Source organism: Aethalodelphis obliquidens, unplaced genomic scaffold, assembly GCF_003676395.1.
Source record: "Aethalodelphis obliquidens isolate GAN/ISIS:26980383/991018 unplaced genomic scaffold, ASM367639v1 scaffold48, whole genome shotgun sequence".
Taxonomy (NCBI): domain Eukaryota; kingdom Metazoa; phylum Chordata; class Mammalia; order Artiodactyla; family Delphinidae; genus Aethalodelphis; species Aethalodelphis obliquidens.
In genome coordinates this window covers 661,592-678,965 of record NW_020837992.1, presented here as the reverse complement: position 1 = coordinate 678,965, position 17,374 = coordinate 661,592, and the positions used below count along the sequence as shown (strand labels likewise).

General features: G+C 50.3%; 1 protein-coding gene and 1 long non-coding RNA gene across 2 annotated transcripts; one reads left to right on the top strand and one right to left on the bottom strand.

Annotated features, from left to right (window-relative positions):
• Positions 1 to 655: 655 nt before the first annotated feature.
• On the bottom strand, positions 656 to 14,909 carry PRELP (proline and arginine rich end leucine rich repeat protein). The gene is made up of 3 exons (XM_027082673.1): positions 14,740 to 14,909; positions 5,862 to 6,847; positions 656 to 3,326 (listed from the first exon to the last, which is right to left on the bottom strand). Exons 2-3 carry the CDS (start codon positions 6,829 to 6,831, stop codon positions 3,151 to 3,153), a joined length of 1,146 nt encoding a protein of 381 aa, XP_026938474.1. The 5' UTR covers positions 6,832 to 6,847; positions 14,740 to 14,909; the 3' UTR covers positions 656 to 3,150.
• On the top strand, positions 14,149 to 16,752 carry LOC113607409 (uncharacterized). Its single transcript, XR_003427936.1, has 3 exons — positions 14,149 to 14,236; positions 15,570 to 15,683; positions 15,831 to 16,752. It is a non-coding gene; the product is annotated as an uncharacterized LOC113607409 (long non-coding RNA).
• Positions 16,753 to 17,374: the final 622 nt, after the last annotated feature.

The following is a 17,374-nucleotide window of genomic DNA, read 5'->3' as shown; positions in this document are numbered from 1 at the left end:
GCTGAAAACTTGCTGAATTGAACTGAAGCAGGAAATTAGGGGGCAGGGTGGGAGGGGTGGGACAGCATCTGGCAGTTTTCATTCAAAAGAAGATGGTGTAGTCCGGGAGGATCACGGGGTTGGCTCTGGAACAAACCTTCCACCTGAAGAGAGATTCCAGGGTACCCTGTTTTAGCCCTTCTGTGAACATCTGCATAGCATGTAGACCATTCCAGATGATGTGGCTGGCCCTTTACTCACTGCCCTTGATACACCTCTGCCATTGTTTTGTGTATCTTACACTACCTGCCCTCAACTAGTCTGTTAGCTTTTCCTGGTCAGGAATGGTGTCTGTTTTGTGTCTTTCAGTACTGAGCATTTGGGAGACCTCAACAATTTGGTATGTGTGGGTTAAAAAGAACTTGGAGATTTGGGCTTCAAATGTAGCTGTCAGATTACTTGTCTGACTTTAGGGATTATTTTTGTAACGATTGTGAGTTTGGGGGAAATTCACCAGAAAAACTTTTGGAATCATTTTCCTAGAGCTTCTTAAGGATAGGATCCTTTCTCCACCAGTCTTCTCAGAGCAAGGAAGGTGGGAGGCCTGGGGAAAGGGGTGGCAAAGTGACTTTAAGGTACTATTCTCATCTGTTTACATTGTCAAATTCAAGCAGGGTATTTTTCATATAACTTTATTTTCTCTGCTGTGAAGCGTGCTGGAATGTCAAAGTTGTTGCACAAAGTTAATACGGTCTTCAAGAAAGAACAGATATATGTACAGAGTACACATACATACACACCTTCCTACACACCTGTATGTGCATATGTCAGCAGCACTGAGAGAATTAACTTGTATATGGAGGAGGGGGCTTCCTTAAGCCCAAGGGAAAACAGCACATTGTATGTGGGAGGGTGGTGCTGTAAAGCCAATTTAATTTCCTCTGGTTTACAGATACAGGGAGCAATGGAGGAAGCAGAAATATGCTAGATGCGGCAATAGGATGATGGTGATTTTGTTGCTGCTGAATCAAAACACTTCAGCTTGGCAGGAGCTGGGGAATGACCCCTCCTCCCCGGGGAGCCCCAGGAGCTGTGCTCCCCTGAGGGCCTCATCAGAGGGGCTGAGGGCGCAAGGTGGGGATAAGGTGCAGAAGGGGCTTATCCAGGCCATAGCAACAGGTTGCTTACAGACACAATAATATCTTGACTCTAAGCAGGAGTCTTGGAGAAACCAGCTGCAGCCTCGAAGAATGAAGCAGTTGTATGCAAGCATGGGGGATGGAGGCTGTAATGAAATGGGCCCATATTCTGTACATTAGCAAAAGGGAAAAATAAGAGTATAATGGGAATTTCTTGAAGTTAGGGACCTAGCTTAATCCAATTTCTTAAACATCTCTGGAACTTTTTTCAACCTAACTTGGGAGTGGGCACTGTATCCTAATCATTTCTAGGACATACGCCCCCACCCCCACCAACATACACTCAGAGGCTGTAGAGGGGCAGCATCCCCTAGAGGGAGTTAAGGGGAAGATGAAGTTGAGTCAGCCCTGTGGAACCCAGGCTTCCCTTAGAGGCCTGACACACTGCTCACCTGGGCCAGACAGGGTGGGGTGGGAACTCTGGGGGAAGGAGAGTCCATACAGGGAATAAATTATTGCAAGGGAAAGGGATAATATTTAGGACTCGTCCTGCATTAGAACACGGTCTAAAGGATGGAGCTGCATACAGGAACATGAGCGCCAGAGGGTCCTTAGAGGGGGATCTTATCCACCTCCTTGGTGTACCACATGAAAGCTGAGAGCAGAGGGGACCCATAAGGTAAGAGAGCAGATCGGAACAAACTGTATCCTCAACTGGCTTCCTGAAGGTTCCCACTTGTGTTCACTCATGATGGGAATCAGATCCCCCACCCCGGGGCCTCTGTACCTTTGTGCCCTTTAGACCCCAGAGGAGAGAGAGACCATGCACATCGCCCATGGCTCTCCAAGTTGGAACCTGAGGCCAACTCCTTGATCTTGGAAAATCACACCAGAGAGAGGAGCAGGAACACGGGAGCCGGATGTGGCCAGGACCAGCCACCAGGTGTCACTGCTGTGTCTGTCTTAGAAGGGGAGGCCGATCTGCATAAGTGGAAGAGGCTTCTGGGAGATTTCCAGGTGCTCCACCCCTTCTTGAGCAGTTTCTCAGGAACTGCTTCCCGGGAGTGGAAAGAACTGGGCCATCCTCACTGATAGAGGACAGATGGCGGGGCGGGGTTGGTGGCTCTGTACACTCCACCGTGGATGCCGTGTTCCCCAGGGCATCAGGCCTCTTATCCAGAGTGGCCAAGGGGGCAGCAGGATCCATCTGCACCCACACGGGGCCCAGCCTGGGTCTATGACTCCCACCCCTCTCCCACCAGCTGATTCCTAGTTTTTTGAGCCATTCTTCTCCTGGAATGTTCCTCCCTGCTCTTACTCTTGGAACAGAGAGGACCAGCCAGGAGGCTGTGTGCTGAGAAGGAGGGCCCCATCTCATCCCTATGCAGAGACAGCCTGATGCAGGCCCTTGTGTGAATCTCTGACCCTCTGCCCTCCCTCAGCCGTTCCCTTGCACTTCCTTTCCGGAGAACACAGGCTGGCACAGAGCTGGTGCACTGTCTGGTGCCAGTGAATGGGGTGGTGGAGCAGCAGTTTTGGAAGATGGGATCCTCGGCCAGGGAGACACGGGTTTCTCAGCCTCTTTGGGCCAGAGCTGCCCACCATGCAGGAGTTTCCAGCAGGACTTCCCAAACCTCACCTCTAGGCTTCCCCTGACCATCTTCTGCTTGCTTTGGCCAGGACAAGATCCAGATGTCAGTTCATAGCCCAGACTTACCCAGGAGTGATGAGGGGAGGAGGAGAGAGAAGAGAATATGAAGTCTTTAGACACATCTCTGTGCTTCTGGGGCCAGAAGTTTGGATGTGCAGTGGGTGTCTTTGAGCTGCGTGGACCAAATCAAGCCTTTGGAAGTCTTGCTCTAGAAGCTGCAGGGGCAGCAGAGTACGTGGCTTGTCCTTGCATCAGGAGGGTGGGTTAAGAAAGGCAAAGCTGAGAGCAAGAAAAGGAGACAGAGAAAACAAATGGTGGGCACAGGCACCTGGGCCACTGCATTCAAGTGTGGCCAGAGGAGCTCCAGGGTCAGAGTAAGGCCTAGATGATCACAGATTGCAGCAGGCGGAAGCACATCATGAGGTCCAGCGGGATGGGCGGCTTCAGGTAGTTTCCATCCAGCCGCAGGTAGCGGAGGTGTGGCACGTTCTCCAGATCCGAGGAGAAGTCGTGGAAGGCAACTAGATCTTTGGGGCAAATCTGGGTCCCATTGATTTCTATGGAGAAAAAGGGGAGAAGTCAGCAGGAGAGATGGGCAGGGGATCAGGCCTGACAGGGCTGGAGTAAAAGACAAAGAGGAAGAAGAGGGTAGACAGGGGCAAGGACTCTAGAGTTTTCCTCTCTGGAACTGGCTGACCAGTTCTTGGGAACGTGTGACCGTGAATGAGTCGACCGTAACCTCCAGGCTCCACTTACCCATTTGTGAAACAAATTAAGTTGGAATTGATCAACAATTGTTATTGAAAATTTACTCAGAAGAGTCATAGAGGAAGTAAACTTTCAGCTGAACCTTCAAAGATAGGATTACAGCAGGTAGAGACCTGGGGATTGTGTTCTGATGCTGTGACCTATTTGAATGATACTGTGGAGGCCAAGAAGCTCATGGCAGAGTTTGGGACCAGTAAACAGTGCAATGTGATGTACTAGGAAGACTAAGCTGGAGAGGTAAGTTGTGGCCACCAGTTACGGTAGGCCTTCAAATATTTCACTAAGGATGGGCTCTTTGATTTCAGTCTGAGGAATGGCACTGAGCAGGACTGTTGTTATGAGATGGATGGTGGGATATATGAACCATAGTGTCCTGGAGCGCTTAACCTGGAAGGGTCCTATGATCACGTTTGTACTATAGAAAGATGAATCTGGCTACAGTGTGGAGAAACAATAGGGGGAAGCAAGATCTGAAGCCAGCCGGTGGATGGGTTACTCTGGAGGTTTTCCTGAGAACAGAATGTGAGGCACGAGGATGAGCAGAAGGTGGTTACATTAACTGAAATAGGGATGACAGGAAGAGGAAAGGGGGCCTGGGAAGGGCATGGAGCCCTAGGACATGATGAATCTGTTGATTCTGAAGTTGATTACCGATTCTGGGGAAGGTAAGCTGGAAAGGTAAGTTATGGCCAAATTGTGGTAGGCTTTCAAACGGAAAATGAGTTTCCATTTTCTCCTTCCCCTCTTATTAGATGACAGGAGGTATGGCATCTTCTAAATGGAGCTTTTGATTCTCCCGAAGCCTTGCTTCTTTTATCTTCTGTCGGTTGTTGTTGTGGTTGCTCTTCATCTCCTTCTTCCACTTCCTCGTCTTCCCTCTCTCCCCTTTCTTCTCTCTTCAACACTGGAGTAGCAGAAAGAGCCCTGACATAGATGGATTTTCTTCTTATGACCTTTGTGACTTTGGACTTTACCACCCTGATGCTCAGTTCTCAAATCTGTGAAATGGTGCGAATGGGTGTGACCTTTCTGTCTTCAACCTCAGAAGGCTGGATAATACACTGCGCCACCCCCCCCCTCCGCCACCCCTGCAGCCTGTTCTTCCACAGTGTGGTAGAAACTTGTCAGCCATGGATTAATCAAGGTATCATTTCTGTCTAGATCTGTGGCCTATACAGCCTCCTGGGGGTAATGTGTTCCATTAGTTTGCTACCTGCAGGGTAAAATTAGACAGTAGTTTTCCCTTTTCCTGAATTTGTTTCTTACAAGATTTTAAGAAGCCTTCCCCTACTTTTGTGTAATTATCTCAGATGAGTGAATAAGCCTGTTCTCCCACCTGCTTGTTTCACTATTATAGAAATTCAAAAATCCCCCTCTCATCCTTTGGCTTGAAAACTAAGGATTCCTAATATTATTTTAGGACTGCTTCTCTTTCCTCGTGGTGTCCTTTATCTGCACAGCTGCTGCATTCCTTGTGTGAACGTAGCTTGATTTTGTCCACGGACCAGATAATATTTTCTCTTTTGTTTTCAAACTGTTCTGCTGATGCTCTACTCAGACCTGACATTTTTGATTGAAGTAAAACTGTGACTTCGAGCCTCTTTTCTGGCCTGCAATCTTTTATCCCAAGCCCGGGACCCTGTAAATGTAGCTTAGGCAAATTCTGCCTTAAGTGTACTATCTTATATGCGTAAATCTTCCAACCTTCCAGATAGATTCAGAAAGCACCTGCATACGGACATGTCCTTCTGGCTGCACGTGTTTACCAGTTGTATATACACTGAGTATACAGTTGCTTCTCTGTGTATGCTTTTTACAGACTCTTTAAAACCTAGGCTTAGGCTTGGGAAGAAGCCTCTTTCCTCACAGCTGCCAGTTTCTGCAGTGGACAGGCCCAGGACATTTCAGAGTCAACATTTAAATGTCACCATTCTGCTTTTAGGAGAATGTCCAGGCCTATATTCCATGTCTACCTTACCTATAGATCTGGAGGGCAAAGGAGCTGGGGCTGATGGGAAGGGGTGGAGGGAGAAAAGCTATTACCCTCCAAGCATGGTATTCTGGGCACTTTATCCATATTAAACTATTAAATCTTCACGTCAACTTTGTGCCATTCTCATTTTACAAATGAGGAAACTTCCCAGAGAGGTCAGATATCCTTTTAAGGTCACATAGATAGTAAGTGGAAAGACCAAGGTTTGAAGACCAGGGCCCCATTGGGTGCGTTTTGCACCCCCCACCATGAGGCTCATGAGAAAGTGTTGAGGCAGAAGAGACTCCAGCTTCCCTCCCAGTGGCTGCACCCCAGCCCTGCCCCCACTCACGCTCGATGCTGTTGTTGTTGAGGTACAGGTGCTCCAGCTTGTTGCTGATGGCAGGCACATTGCTGATCTTGTTGTGCGACAGGTGGAGCACGAGGAGGTTGGAGATGTTAAAGGAGTTCCTGGGGAGGCCCCTGTCTGAGAGCTTGTTGTAGTTGAGGCGAATGAAGGCCAGGTTGGGGAAGCCCTTGAAGTATCCGCTGGGGATGGTCTCGATTTTGTTGCTGTCCAGGTAGAGCTGGTGAATGGCCACAGGGATCTTGGGTGGCATCTTTCTCAAGATGTTGTGAGCCAGGTTGAGCTGCATGAGGTTTTTAAGGCCCTGGAAGGTGTCGGGCTTGAAGACGCCGTCGCTTAGCCTGTTGTGTTGGAGATCCAGGAGCACCAGTTTCTCCAGCTTGCTGAAGACGCCGGGTGGGATTCTGGAGATATGGTTCTGGCTTAGCCTCAGCTGCTCTAAGTTCTGGGGCAGAGCCGAGGGCACCTCTTCAAGGTGGTTCTTTTCCATGTAGAGGAACACCAGGCTGGGTAGTTTCTCTAGCACTTTCTGGTCCACCTTGCGAATTCGGTTGTTGTCCAGGTTGATCCACCTCAGGCCCGTGGCGTTCTTGAAGGACTCCACTGGGAGCTCGGTTATGAAGTTGTTCTGGAGATAGAGGTAATGGATGCGGGATGGGATGAGAGGGACCTTTCGAAGATTGCGGCTGTCACAGTAGAGGGCAGACGGGAAATCAGGGGGGCAATAGCACTCCCGGGGACAGTCAGGAAAGATAGATGGAGGGCCTGGTGGGAGGGGAGGAGGCAGGTCTGTAGGCTCCAATGGCTCATGGGGCTGAGGAAAGCTGGGTGTGGGCCTGAGTCTGGGTCTGGGCTGGAGCCTTGGTCTGGGTCTTGGTCGTCTTGTTGGCTGGCCTTGGACCTCTGAGGCCAAGATGAGGAGAAGTGGGAGGAGCCAGCAGAGGGATGACCTCATGATCCAGGTGACGCCCCTGTGGGGAGGAATACAGGAAGTCATCAGCCTGCTGGACCTCAGTAATGAGAGGACATGTCTTTGCAGCTAGAGTTGGTCAGGATGGGCTCCAGGGGCAGCTGTGGGAGGGACCTGTGGAAGCATCTCCTTGTTTGCCTGTATCCAGCAGGTGAGAAAGTAACAAGGGCTGGAGGGTCTGGACCCTCTCCCAGAGGCCTAGCCACTGAATGTGTTAAGCCTGCTCTGGAGGGTGTGAGCCATCCTGGCAGAAAGCACATTGGGCTGTGAATCAGGAGTCCCGGGGTTTCCTGGAGAAGACCCTTAACCTCTCTAGCCCTCGGTGTCCCCATTTGCACCATGAGAAAATCATCCCTCCACTTATACTCCCCTTATAGGAAGGATGTTAGAATATGTGAGCCATAGAGTCCTGGGGTGTTACATCTGCAGGCTCCTTACGGATCCCATAACTCGGTGGTTTTCAAACTGTGCCCCCATTTCTGTGGAGTCCTCCTAAGAGAGGGAGACCAAGGGGGTGGCCCTGGGGTACCCCCAACCCACCCTGTGCCAACCTGAGCAGGTCTGTGTTTTTTTAATCTGTTATGTATAAGGGGGTTTAGCCAAAGCATTCATTTGAAAAAAAAGTTGCATTGCTAAAAATGTTTTGAAATCCACCAATCAAGTCCAGACTTGACTAGTTATAAAAATTGAGTACTGGAGGAAAGAAGTAGCTTGTGAAGGCCAGGAAGCTATGTAACAGCAGACCCAGGACAAACCCCCAGGTCTCCATGGGCTCACAGCGCTCTTGGGAAGGAAGTGCTGCAGATACCCTTGTGTCTGACCTTGATCACCCCTCACCCCCAGCACTCAGCTCAGAGAATGCTGGTCTTTGCCAGCAGGATACACACCAAGAATTTCTCCCCAGATGTGGAGGCTCCTGGGGAAATAAACAAGGAAGGAACTGAAAGCTATGGGGAATACAACAAACTAGTGAATATAACAAAAAGGAAGCAGACTCATAGGTATATAGAACAAACTAGTGGTTACTAGTGGGGAGAGAGAAGCAGGAAGGGGCAATACAGAGGTAGGGAATTAAGAGGTATAAACTATTATGTATAAAATAAACTAGGATATATTGTACAACACGCAGAATATAGCCAATATTTTGTAATAACTAGAAATGGAGTATAACCTTTAAAAATTGTGAATCACTGTATTGTACACCTGTAACTTTTATATAATATTGTACATCAACTATACTTCAATTTAAAAAAAGGCTGTGGGGGTCATTTCTTCTGACCTGGTATTGCTGCTTTCCATATCCATTGGAGTTGGTGGGATTGAGGTGGGATATAAAGAAGAACTTCCTGCCTCAGAGACATAGTGGAATAGGTTGCTAAAGGGTGTTTTCGGGTTGCCCTTCCCCTTGGTCCTGATGACACCTCAGACAGGGCCATGTACTTTGAGTTGAATTAAGCTGGGGAAATTGCAGTAGACCCAAGTCTGCAGATGGAAATTGGCTTCTCCCATAGACTTGCTCCCCTGGCCTGGCTGGGTTACCTGTACTTTCCCCTCCCAGGGCCATCATCCCTGTGACAGCCCCTCTGGTCTCCCTCTGGGGTCTCTGTTTCCTCATTGCTCCCAATGGCCCTCCTTGCTGCTGCTTCACAGTTGTGGTGGTCTGTCCCTCTCCTTCCTGGGGTCTGGGACACATTGGAGATGCAGGTTTCTTGGGGTGCCCTGCAAGAGAGTGGGCTGGAGTGTATCCCCAGCTGCATCTGGACCCTGTGAAGCCTCTGTTCCAGGCTTCCCCTCTCTTTCCTTGGAGCCCACATCTTTCCTTGTGTGACCCAGTGCCGGCTTCCTGCTGGCTTTGCTCAAAGGAAGACGATAGAAGCCCTTCACCAGCTGCTTAGTCCTGAGTCCGATGCTCGGGAGGAGCTGAATGCGACAAGAAACAGGAAAGAGGGCACAGCCCACCCTGGAGGGGCAGAGGGCATCTCCCCACACCTTTCACACATACCCCCTGGACACCCAGCCTGCACACTCTCACACACACACCACTCCTCTCCCCGTACCACACACATAAGCAAACGCACGCTCCCCTGTCGTCTGTGTGCATGAGTGAATCCTCATAGAGGATACTGAGTATGGGAAGGAAGGAGAGGAAGAAGGCGGAAGGCAGATGAGGACGGAGGAGGGAGGAGACTGCCCTGCAGCTTCTGTTGCTTCTTCACCTCCCTCTAAGGTGGTCTCTTCCCAGGCAGACCTCTCCAAGGGGTCCCGGAGTACCATGTCCCCTGAGCCTCCCATCACAAAGGACCTTGCAGTTAGATTCTTGTCTTTATCTCCAGTTGAGGATGTAACAGTTTTGGGGATACACCAAAAGGACTGAGAAGAAAAGACATTCATTGTAAAACCAAACTTGAGTCTTGTTGCCGGACCCCACACCACTTGTAACTGGTGAACCATGAATTAATATGTTACAAGTCCTGTAATTTTCTTGAAAATAGCACAACCATATTGCACATAGATTTTAAACAGGTGGTTAAAACATTAGTGTACTAAAATCAAACATTTTTAAGAGCCCCAATTTTTGTGACCTTGAATTTTTTTGCTTTGGCGTTTTTTATTTCCTGATCGCCCAGAAGCCTGACAATAAGCAAGAGATCTCTCATGGTGTGAGAAGCCCTGCCCTGGGGAGGCTTCCCAGGCTGGCTGGGCCCTCTATCCCTTCATTGCCTTTGTCACCAAGAGCATCTACCTGGTGCTGGGCCCTGAGGGAAGCAAGAAAAGCTCGTCCAGAGTGGAAGCCTGCTCTGTGAGGCACTGTGACTCAGGCAGCTGGCCCTCGCTCAGGAGTGTTTCTTGGTGGTTCAGGGCCTGGGCAGCACTTGGCCTCATTGTCAGGGGTGACAGAATCACGGGTTAGTCACAGCTCCACCTGGCAGGCCTGCCCTCCACTCCTTCCATCCACGTGAACACAGGACTTCCTCATCCCCACCTCCTATGCCAGACCTTTTGGGAACTTCTCTTATCTTCCCATGGGTCCTCTGACCCTTCTACACTCTAGACCTCTGGGGCTGGTCAAGCTCCTCTCAGAGATGAGAGGAGGTTCCCACGGAGAAGCTCCTGGGCCTGTTCCGTGGAGAAACTGGATCTGTTCAATTCTCCTTCTCTTAGCCTGTGGCTGAACCATTCTGTGTGTGTCTGTGTGTGTGTGTGTGTGTGTGTTTGCACGTGCACACACTTCCTTCTTTAGGAAATAGTGCTCATTTCTAAGGCTTTTCTCATCAGGCAGTGCCCCGTCCTGCTGGAGTCTGGGCAGCCCCCAGAGTCTAAGTCTCCAAACCAGAATTTGTGACAGACTGGAGGTCCTTGGACTCCAAGGGGAGCCACAGTCTTCCTCACAAAGCCCAGAGTCACACCTTCTTATGTTCCTGTCTTCCAGAACCTTCTGTCCGGTCATAACAGTGCCTTAGGCTGGGTCGTAAGTGTGTGTGAGTTTTAAATTTCGTATGCCTTTGCAAGCACGCCTCCCAGCTTTCTGCCAGGCTGTGCTCACTGCTTGCTCAGTGAACGCATGTGGACCACCTAGAACCACTCACCTCCTCCTGCAGCCTGTTCACCAGCATCGGTTCTCAAAAAGCTGCTCGTTTGTGGGGGGAAAGCAATTGCTTTGACTGACCCAAAATTCACTCCCTCATTTAAGAACATTTTCTTTTTTTCTTTTTAATAAATTTATTTATTTATCTTTTGGCTGTGTTGGTCTTCATTGCTGCACGCAGGCTTTTTCTAGTTGCGGCGCGTGGGGGCTGCTCTTCTTTGCGGTGCGCGGGCTTCTCATTGCGGTGGCTTCTCTTGTTGCGGAGCACGGGCTCTAGGCACGCGGGCTCAGTAGTTGTGGCTCACGGGCTTAGTTGCTCCGCGGCATGTGGGATCTTCCCGGACCAGGGCTCGAATCCATGTCCCCTGCACTGGCAGGTGGATTCTTAACCACTGTGCCACCAGGGAAGCCCTAAGAACATTTTCTAAGAGAGTTTTAAATTCAAATTTCAGTTCCAAGTATTAGAGATTTGGGCTTGAATCCTGGCTCTGACCCTCTTCCTCAGGCCCCAGGCTCCTCAACTGTGTGAGGATCACACGCATTAAGGCATGTTGTAGAGCATAAAATCTCTACAGATGGCAGTGGTTTCGTTTATTCATTTATTTGTTTATAAAAGGGCATATTCTCTAGAGAGACTCTGACCTATTTGTTTATTTTTTTTAGGCCGTGCTGTGTGGCATGTGGGATCTTAGTTCCCCAACCAGGGATTGAGCCCATGCCCTCTGCACTGGGAGCACAGAGTCTCAACCTCTGGACCACCAGGGAAGTCTGAGAGACTCTGATTTTTAAAGTGAGATAGCCCTGTCCCTGCTTAGCTCATACATTCATTCATTTAAGGTTCAAACTCCCAGGATCCTTGCAATGTTTAGCCTCAGGACTGGGGGCAGGGTTGAGGTCCACACGGGTTTGCCAAGTCATTAGGGCAGGTTTACGGATAATTGGCTTTGTGTGGAGAGAGTCTAGGATTGGGGCTGGGCTGGGAGTGAGGTTGGGTGTGTCTCCCCGGGTTAAAGAAGGATGACTCCACGCTACTTCCTGGTGTTCTTCTTTCTTGTCAGATCTCCCATCTAGCTTGTCACCCCTGAGCCTCCATGGCTTAACACAGCCAGTGACCCTACCACGGAGGATGGGGTTGCCCCTGGACACACCCATGGACATTGGGATGACCCTCTTTCTTTATTCCCTTCCTTCTGTCCTAAACTCAGACTTCTGAAAGCTATCCTGTTCCCTTTATCTCTTCCTGCAGCCCAGAAGAGAGTTGGAAGCTAGGGAATCAGGTGGTCTCTGACCAGCTGTTAGCAGAGGAGAGAGGCAGGCCCAGCCAGGCTGCCTGAGACTCTTCCAAGGCCTCCAAGTAGGGCTTGTGGGGTCCTGAGGTAAGGAAAGGGTTGACAAGGAGGCATGATAAATTCAGCACATCACTGATGCACTGTCCCTTTCCTGGGGAGTGAAATCAGAGTAAGGGTGAGCCTGATTGGGGCAGAGGCAGGGAGTGCATCATGGTGCATATTAGACAGGGGACGTGGGGTTGCAGCCCGTCTACCTCGACCTAGTGACGTGACCCTGTTCTCGCCTCAGTTTCCTTATCTGTAAAATGGAGATAACGAAGTTTTCCCTATCCCTATCTTCCTCATCCAGTTGTTTTCAGAAGTGTGATAAGCAACTTTAAAATGTGCTACAGATCAGAAAGTGCTAAAAATCAATATAACACTATTATGGAGAGACAATCTGTCTCCCCAGTGTCTACCACCAGGCAAAGTGTAAACACAGTGTTTTTTTGGCCTCAGGCCACTAGTCCAGAAGAGCAAGTTTTCCATTCCAAGGGCCTGGGGAAGAAACAAGCGTGAGAATGGTTCTAGTCCTCTGACAGCCTGTCACCTCACCGTATCCTTCTCTCTGCCTCCATCCCCTAACATCTCCAAGCCCTGAAAAAAGCATAAAAGAATCTGTCTGATGCACTGGGTACTTGTAGATGTGGGTCTCAACCCTGCAACTCATCAGCTGTTTAGCTGGGTACTCTTGAGAAATCTCTTACCTCTACTAAGCTTCAGTTTCCTCATCTGTAAAATGGGCATACTAACATCTTCTTATCAGATTATTTTGAAGGTTAAGTGAGGAAATGTGTGAAAAGTGAGGCTCAGTGAATGTTAAGCTATTATTGACATTATTTCAAAGTAATGTGGTCTCTTTCCCTCCAGCTTGGCCAGAGGACAGCCCTGCCCTCCACCGAAAGGCTGATCTATGCAGGTGGGCACATGGATTTCTCCCAACCTTCCTACATAGAGCAATTTCCTCCTCTTTGGGGCCTGTGAGGCCACACTTGGGTCTCAGAACCAACAAATTAGAGAGAACACAGATGCCCCCGGCCATTCGGGGAACGTTTACTCTGTCCCTCCAATTCAGTAACCCCCACCCCTAGCATTTCTGAAGCAGGTGAGGGGATGCTGACCTCCTGTCCTCAGCAGGCTGTGGAGTCCCACTGTGACCCATGACTTCCCATCCCAACCTGTTGCACCTGGCCTTTCTGCCCCTTCCAGCTTCTCCCACAGGCCCAATAAATAGGGCTGCCGCCCCCTCTCCCAGGAAGGTGAAGGGGGAGTGTTCAGCCCATCCTCTGTGTGAGCCCGTCAGAACAGACAGCTGTTGGGCAGGGGAGGGGGGCATCTAGAAGGGATGGAGGCGAGCCCCACGCATGCCCCTGGGGGCCCAGGGAAGGCAGATTAGCAGGTAAGAGGAAACATAAACTCTTTGGAGCTACCTTGGGGGAACTTTCTTTCTGGAATGTACCTCCACGACATACCTGTCAGTGCTTACAAGGAGAAGGAGGGTGAGAGTTCACAGGAGGTCTTCCCTGTTCCCTCAGGAGCTTTTTCTACTCCGCAAAAGAGGATGGCCCACTTGGGACCCTCGGGAGCTCCTCCATCAGACAGTCCTTGTCCAGGAAGCCACACAGCACTTCTGCGCAGCTAACTGCCTGGGCTCTTCAATTCCACACAGGTCTCCTCAGGCCCCTGGTTCAGGTTCTCAAGCCCTAGCTGACCTTCAAGTCCTGAGACAACAATAGATTCCTGGGTCTTGATCCAGTGGGTCTGGAGCAAGGGGTCCAGACATCTACATTTTTAGTAAGCACCGGTCTCCCCCTCCCCTGCACGCAGGGCGTTTGGAAGAGCACCCATATTTGGAGACCCTGCTCTTGCCCATGCCCTGCCTGCCTTGGGATAGCACTCTGTGTCGTCACAGAGGAATGAGTTGGGGAGATGGAGAGGGACCACCCTATTTGGAAACAAGCCCCATTCGGTTGGCCACTTCAGTTTTCCCCTCCCTGACTGATTAAGGAACTACTGTCTTGTTTCCTCTCCCACAGGGACCCCTTACCAATGTGGGATAATTTTGAAGTGGCTTTAAAGAGAAATCTTTTCTAGCTGCCTGCAGAAAAAAGAAATGAATTGCCCCCAGAGCTGGGAATTAGTACCTCCAAAGTCAGAGCTACTAGGAAGACACTGTGCAGGTTGGAAACCTGCTTTTCTCTCTCCCACTCAATTATGTTCTGAAGAAAGAAGAAATCCTTCCAGCTCCTGCAGTTGTTCATGCCCTTCCTACTCCGCCTGGACTCAGGACACATGATTTCTTTTGGCTCTGCCATCTCAGTGGGGAAACACACTTTCTCTTTTCTCTTACAGCTGGGGAGGCATGTGAGAGGGCAAGAGACAAGATGCAGCGTGTGTGCACGTGCCTGTGTGTGTCCCTGCCAGTGTCTCATCACTATGTGCTCTAGCCCTGCATGTCAAATGCAGAAGAGTGGAGGTGAATGGACAGGATGCCTTCATATTGTGTGCGTATTCGTGGGTGTGCATGTGGAGTGAGAGTGCAGCCTCTGTGTGACACGTGTGTGTGCCTGTGACAGTGTGTGACAAAACGTGAAAGGTGCAGAGAAATGGGTTCTAGAGTAGGGTTTCTATGGGAACTTGATCTGTAGAAATACTGTGTGCAGCATAACTCTGCGCTACAACAAACATCTGTACCAAGAAAGTTCAGCTTTTGCAACAAGCAAATACATGGGTACAGAATGATGCAGAGAAGGAAGAGGGTGGAGAAGAAATGAGGAAGACTAATTTGAGCTCCTTCGAAAGGAGAAAAATTTGGTGGAAGGAAGGAAAGAAGGATGGAAGGAAGGAAGGGAGGGAGGGAGGGAGGAAGGAAGGAAGGAAGGAGAGGATACAGACTAGATCAATAAACTAGCTTGGATAGAGCAGGAAGAAACTGGCTGGAGGCAGGAGCCTTCCTCCCCATCTCCAGACTGGACTTACCTGCACCACCTGCCTCTCCTCTCAGCTCTGGGTTTAGTCGGCAAGGCTCCCTCCGTCTCCCCCCACCCTTTGGTGGAGCTGTGGCAGCAGAGAGCCAGATAGAAGTTCTGATCTCTCAGTGGTGTGTGCCTGCTTGTGTTTGCCTGGCTTTTCTTTCACCGGATCCTATTGGGGTGGGGAGGTTAGGTTGGGGGAGGGCCGGGCAAATTGTAAGGAGGGAAGGGAGGAGTGAGGAAGGGAGGGGAGAAGGGAGGGAGGGAGGGGAGAAGGGAGGGAGGAGAGACGAGAGGGAGGGAGCTTGGGAAAGGAGGAATGACAACAATAAAGTCTTTATTTAGCAGCCAAGACTCCCAAAGACTTCATCCACACACCATGCCCACTAACGGACCCGTTTTTAATAACATTTCCTTCTGCTGCTGCTGCTTCTGGGAGGGAGATTGTTTGACCCATGTTTGGAAAACAGGCCAAATTAACAGAGGAAAAGGAATGAAAAGCGTCAGACTCTTTCATTCCTCCTCCTAACAATTGCCTTTCTTCTAATGCCCCTCACTCCCCTGCTGTTACGTTCCCAAATGTGAGGGGTGTGGGATGTGTCCTCTGAGCAGTGACAGTCCTTCCCTGGGTCATCTTGTCTAGGAGGTTGCTAAGGGAATGGAGTCTTGCTGCGTGTGAGTTAGCACAAGAGACAGCCTTGGTTTGGCTGCCAGGATGCTCTGAGGGAGAGGGAAAAGTCTGGCCTGGGATCACACTGCAAAGGTAAGGCAGAATAAAGATTTTATGTAAGACCTAAAGTCACTGTCCGTGTGAACAATGTCAGTGTCTTTTTTCAGCTTCTCCATGTATATCACACTCAGGAGAGCGTTGAAGGCTGTATGGTCATCACACAAAGTACATGAGGAAACCCAAATGTCCCCTGTCCATGTCATCCCAGAAGACCCACTCAAGTAAGACCATCACCTCTAACAATTCTCCTCAGTTAAAAAACTGCAACACACTTGTAGCTAAGTGTTAAGTAACAGCCCATCGAAAGTGCCTGCCGCCTCAGCTGATTACTTAGAAAACTTGATGATGTTTACTTTTTCTATCATCAGGTCCCTGGAGAGCTGCTTCATTGGAAGCATTGGCTGGGAGAGCATTTTGCGATTCACTGGCTTCATATAGCCAGACCCTTAGCCTCCTCCAGAAAGAGCTTCCCTTCTTGGAGTCTCGGGGACACCAGTTGTCGAAGCTTCACCCCAAGGGAGGTATTTATCTCTTTTTGGTGTGTCAAGGTGAAGGTGAAGGCTGGGAAAAGTGGTGGGAAGTTAAGATACCTGGGTTGCTGCTGCAGTTGCCGACCCCTAGGATGGAGCTAGGAGGCGGAATGTGGGGACAGAAACGTGCAGGGAAGTTGAGGCAGTGGGGAGGTGGCTCTCCAATGTGGTGGATTACAGCTACATTTCCAGAGGGTCAGGACCTGCTCACACTCCCACCCAGGTTGAATCCCATCTTGGGGGCTCGCTGCTTATTTGATCTGCACAGTAAGTGCTTAAAGCAAGAGAAGAAAGGGCGCGATTGTCTATGACCCTTTCCACAGGGAGGCGGCTCAGGCTCCCCACCTCCCCACTGCCCTGTCTGGAGACTCTGCCAGGAAGGAGAGGTGTGGCCCTGAGCAGTTTGGGCTCAACTGCCCTGTGGTCATCAGGCCCACAGGGGCTGGATCTGGGTCAGACCCTCACCCCTCACAAACTGAGGCTCACAGCCTCGGGTGGCTGGGGGTCCGGGCAAATACGCAACAGGGAGGAGCTGTGGGCGTCTTGTGGTAGCGTACCCCTCAGCCAGCCTGGGGGTCTGGGTCACCTGGGGTGAGTGGCTCCTGGTGGGTAGAGGCAGCATCCTGCCCATCATGGCATAACCCGCAGCACCCACCTGAGGCTTGGCACAGCCTGGGTGCTCAGTAGAAGTCTGTTTCATCACATTTAAGAGGGTTGAACAAGGAAATTCTCTGTCGATCTCTTTTTTTTTTTTTGCGGTACGTGGGTCTCTCACCGTTGTGGCCTCTCCCGTTGCGGAGCACAGGCTCCAGATGCGCAGGCTCAGCGGCCATGGCTCACGGGCCCAGCCACTCCGCGGCATGTGGGATCTTCCCAGACCGGGGCACGAACCCGTGTCCCCTGCATCGGCAGGCGGACTCTCAATCACTGCGCCACCAGGGAAGCCCTTTTTTTTTTTTTAATTAATTAATTAATTACTTTATGGCTGTGTTGGGTCTTCGTTTCTGTGCGAGGGCTTTCTCTAGTTGTGGCAAGCGGGGGCCACTCTTCATCGTGGTGCGGGGGCCTCTCACTGTCGCGGCCTCCCTTGTTGCCGAGCACGGGCTCCAGACACGCAGGCTCAGTAGTTGTGGTTCACGAGCCTAGTTGCTCCGCGGCATATGTGGGATCTTCCCAAACCAGGGTTCGAACCCGTGTCCCCTGCATTGGCAGACAGATTCTTAACCACTGCGCCACCAGGGAAGCCCCTCGATCTCTGTTTTAAAAATGTTATTGCTGTAAAAATATGAAAAACTAATACCTTCTCTTGATTCAAAATCCAAAAGGTACGAAAGATTGCACCGGGGAAAAGTCTTCTCCCCCTGCCTGTTTCCCCGTAACCC

What these genes read in the sequence shown, in the direction of transcription:
- PRELP (XM_027082673.1), bottom strand. Translation starts at nt 6,831, where the DNA reads ATGAGGTCATCCCTCTGCTGGCTCCTCCCACTTCTCCTCATCTTGGCC. An exon ending in CAACAACAACAGCATCGAGC is followed by an intron (nt 3,327 to 5,861) that starts GTGAGTGGGGGC and finishes TTTTCTCCATAG; the next exon opens with AAATCAATGGGACCCAGATT.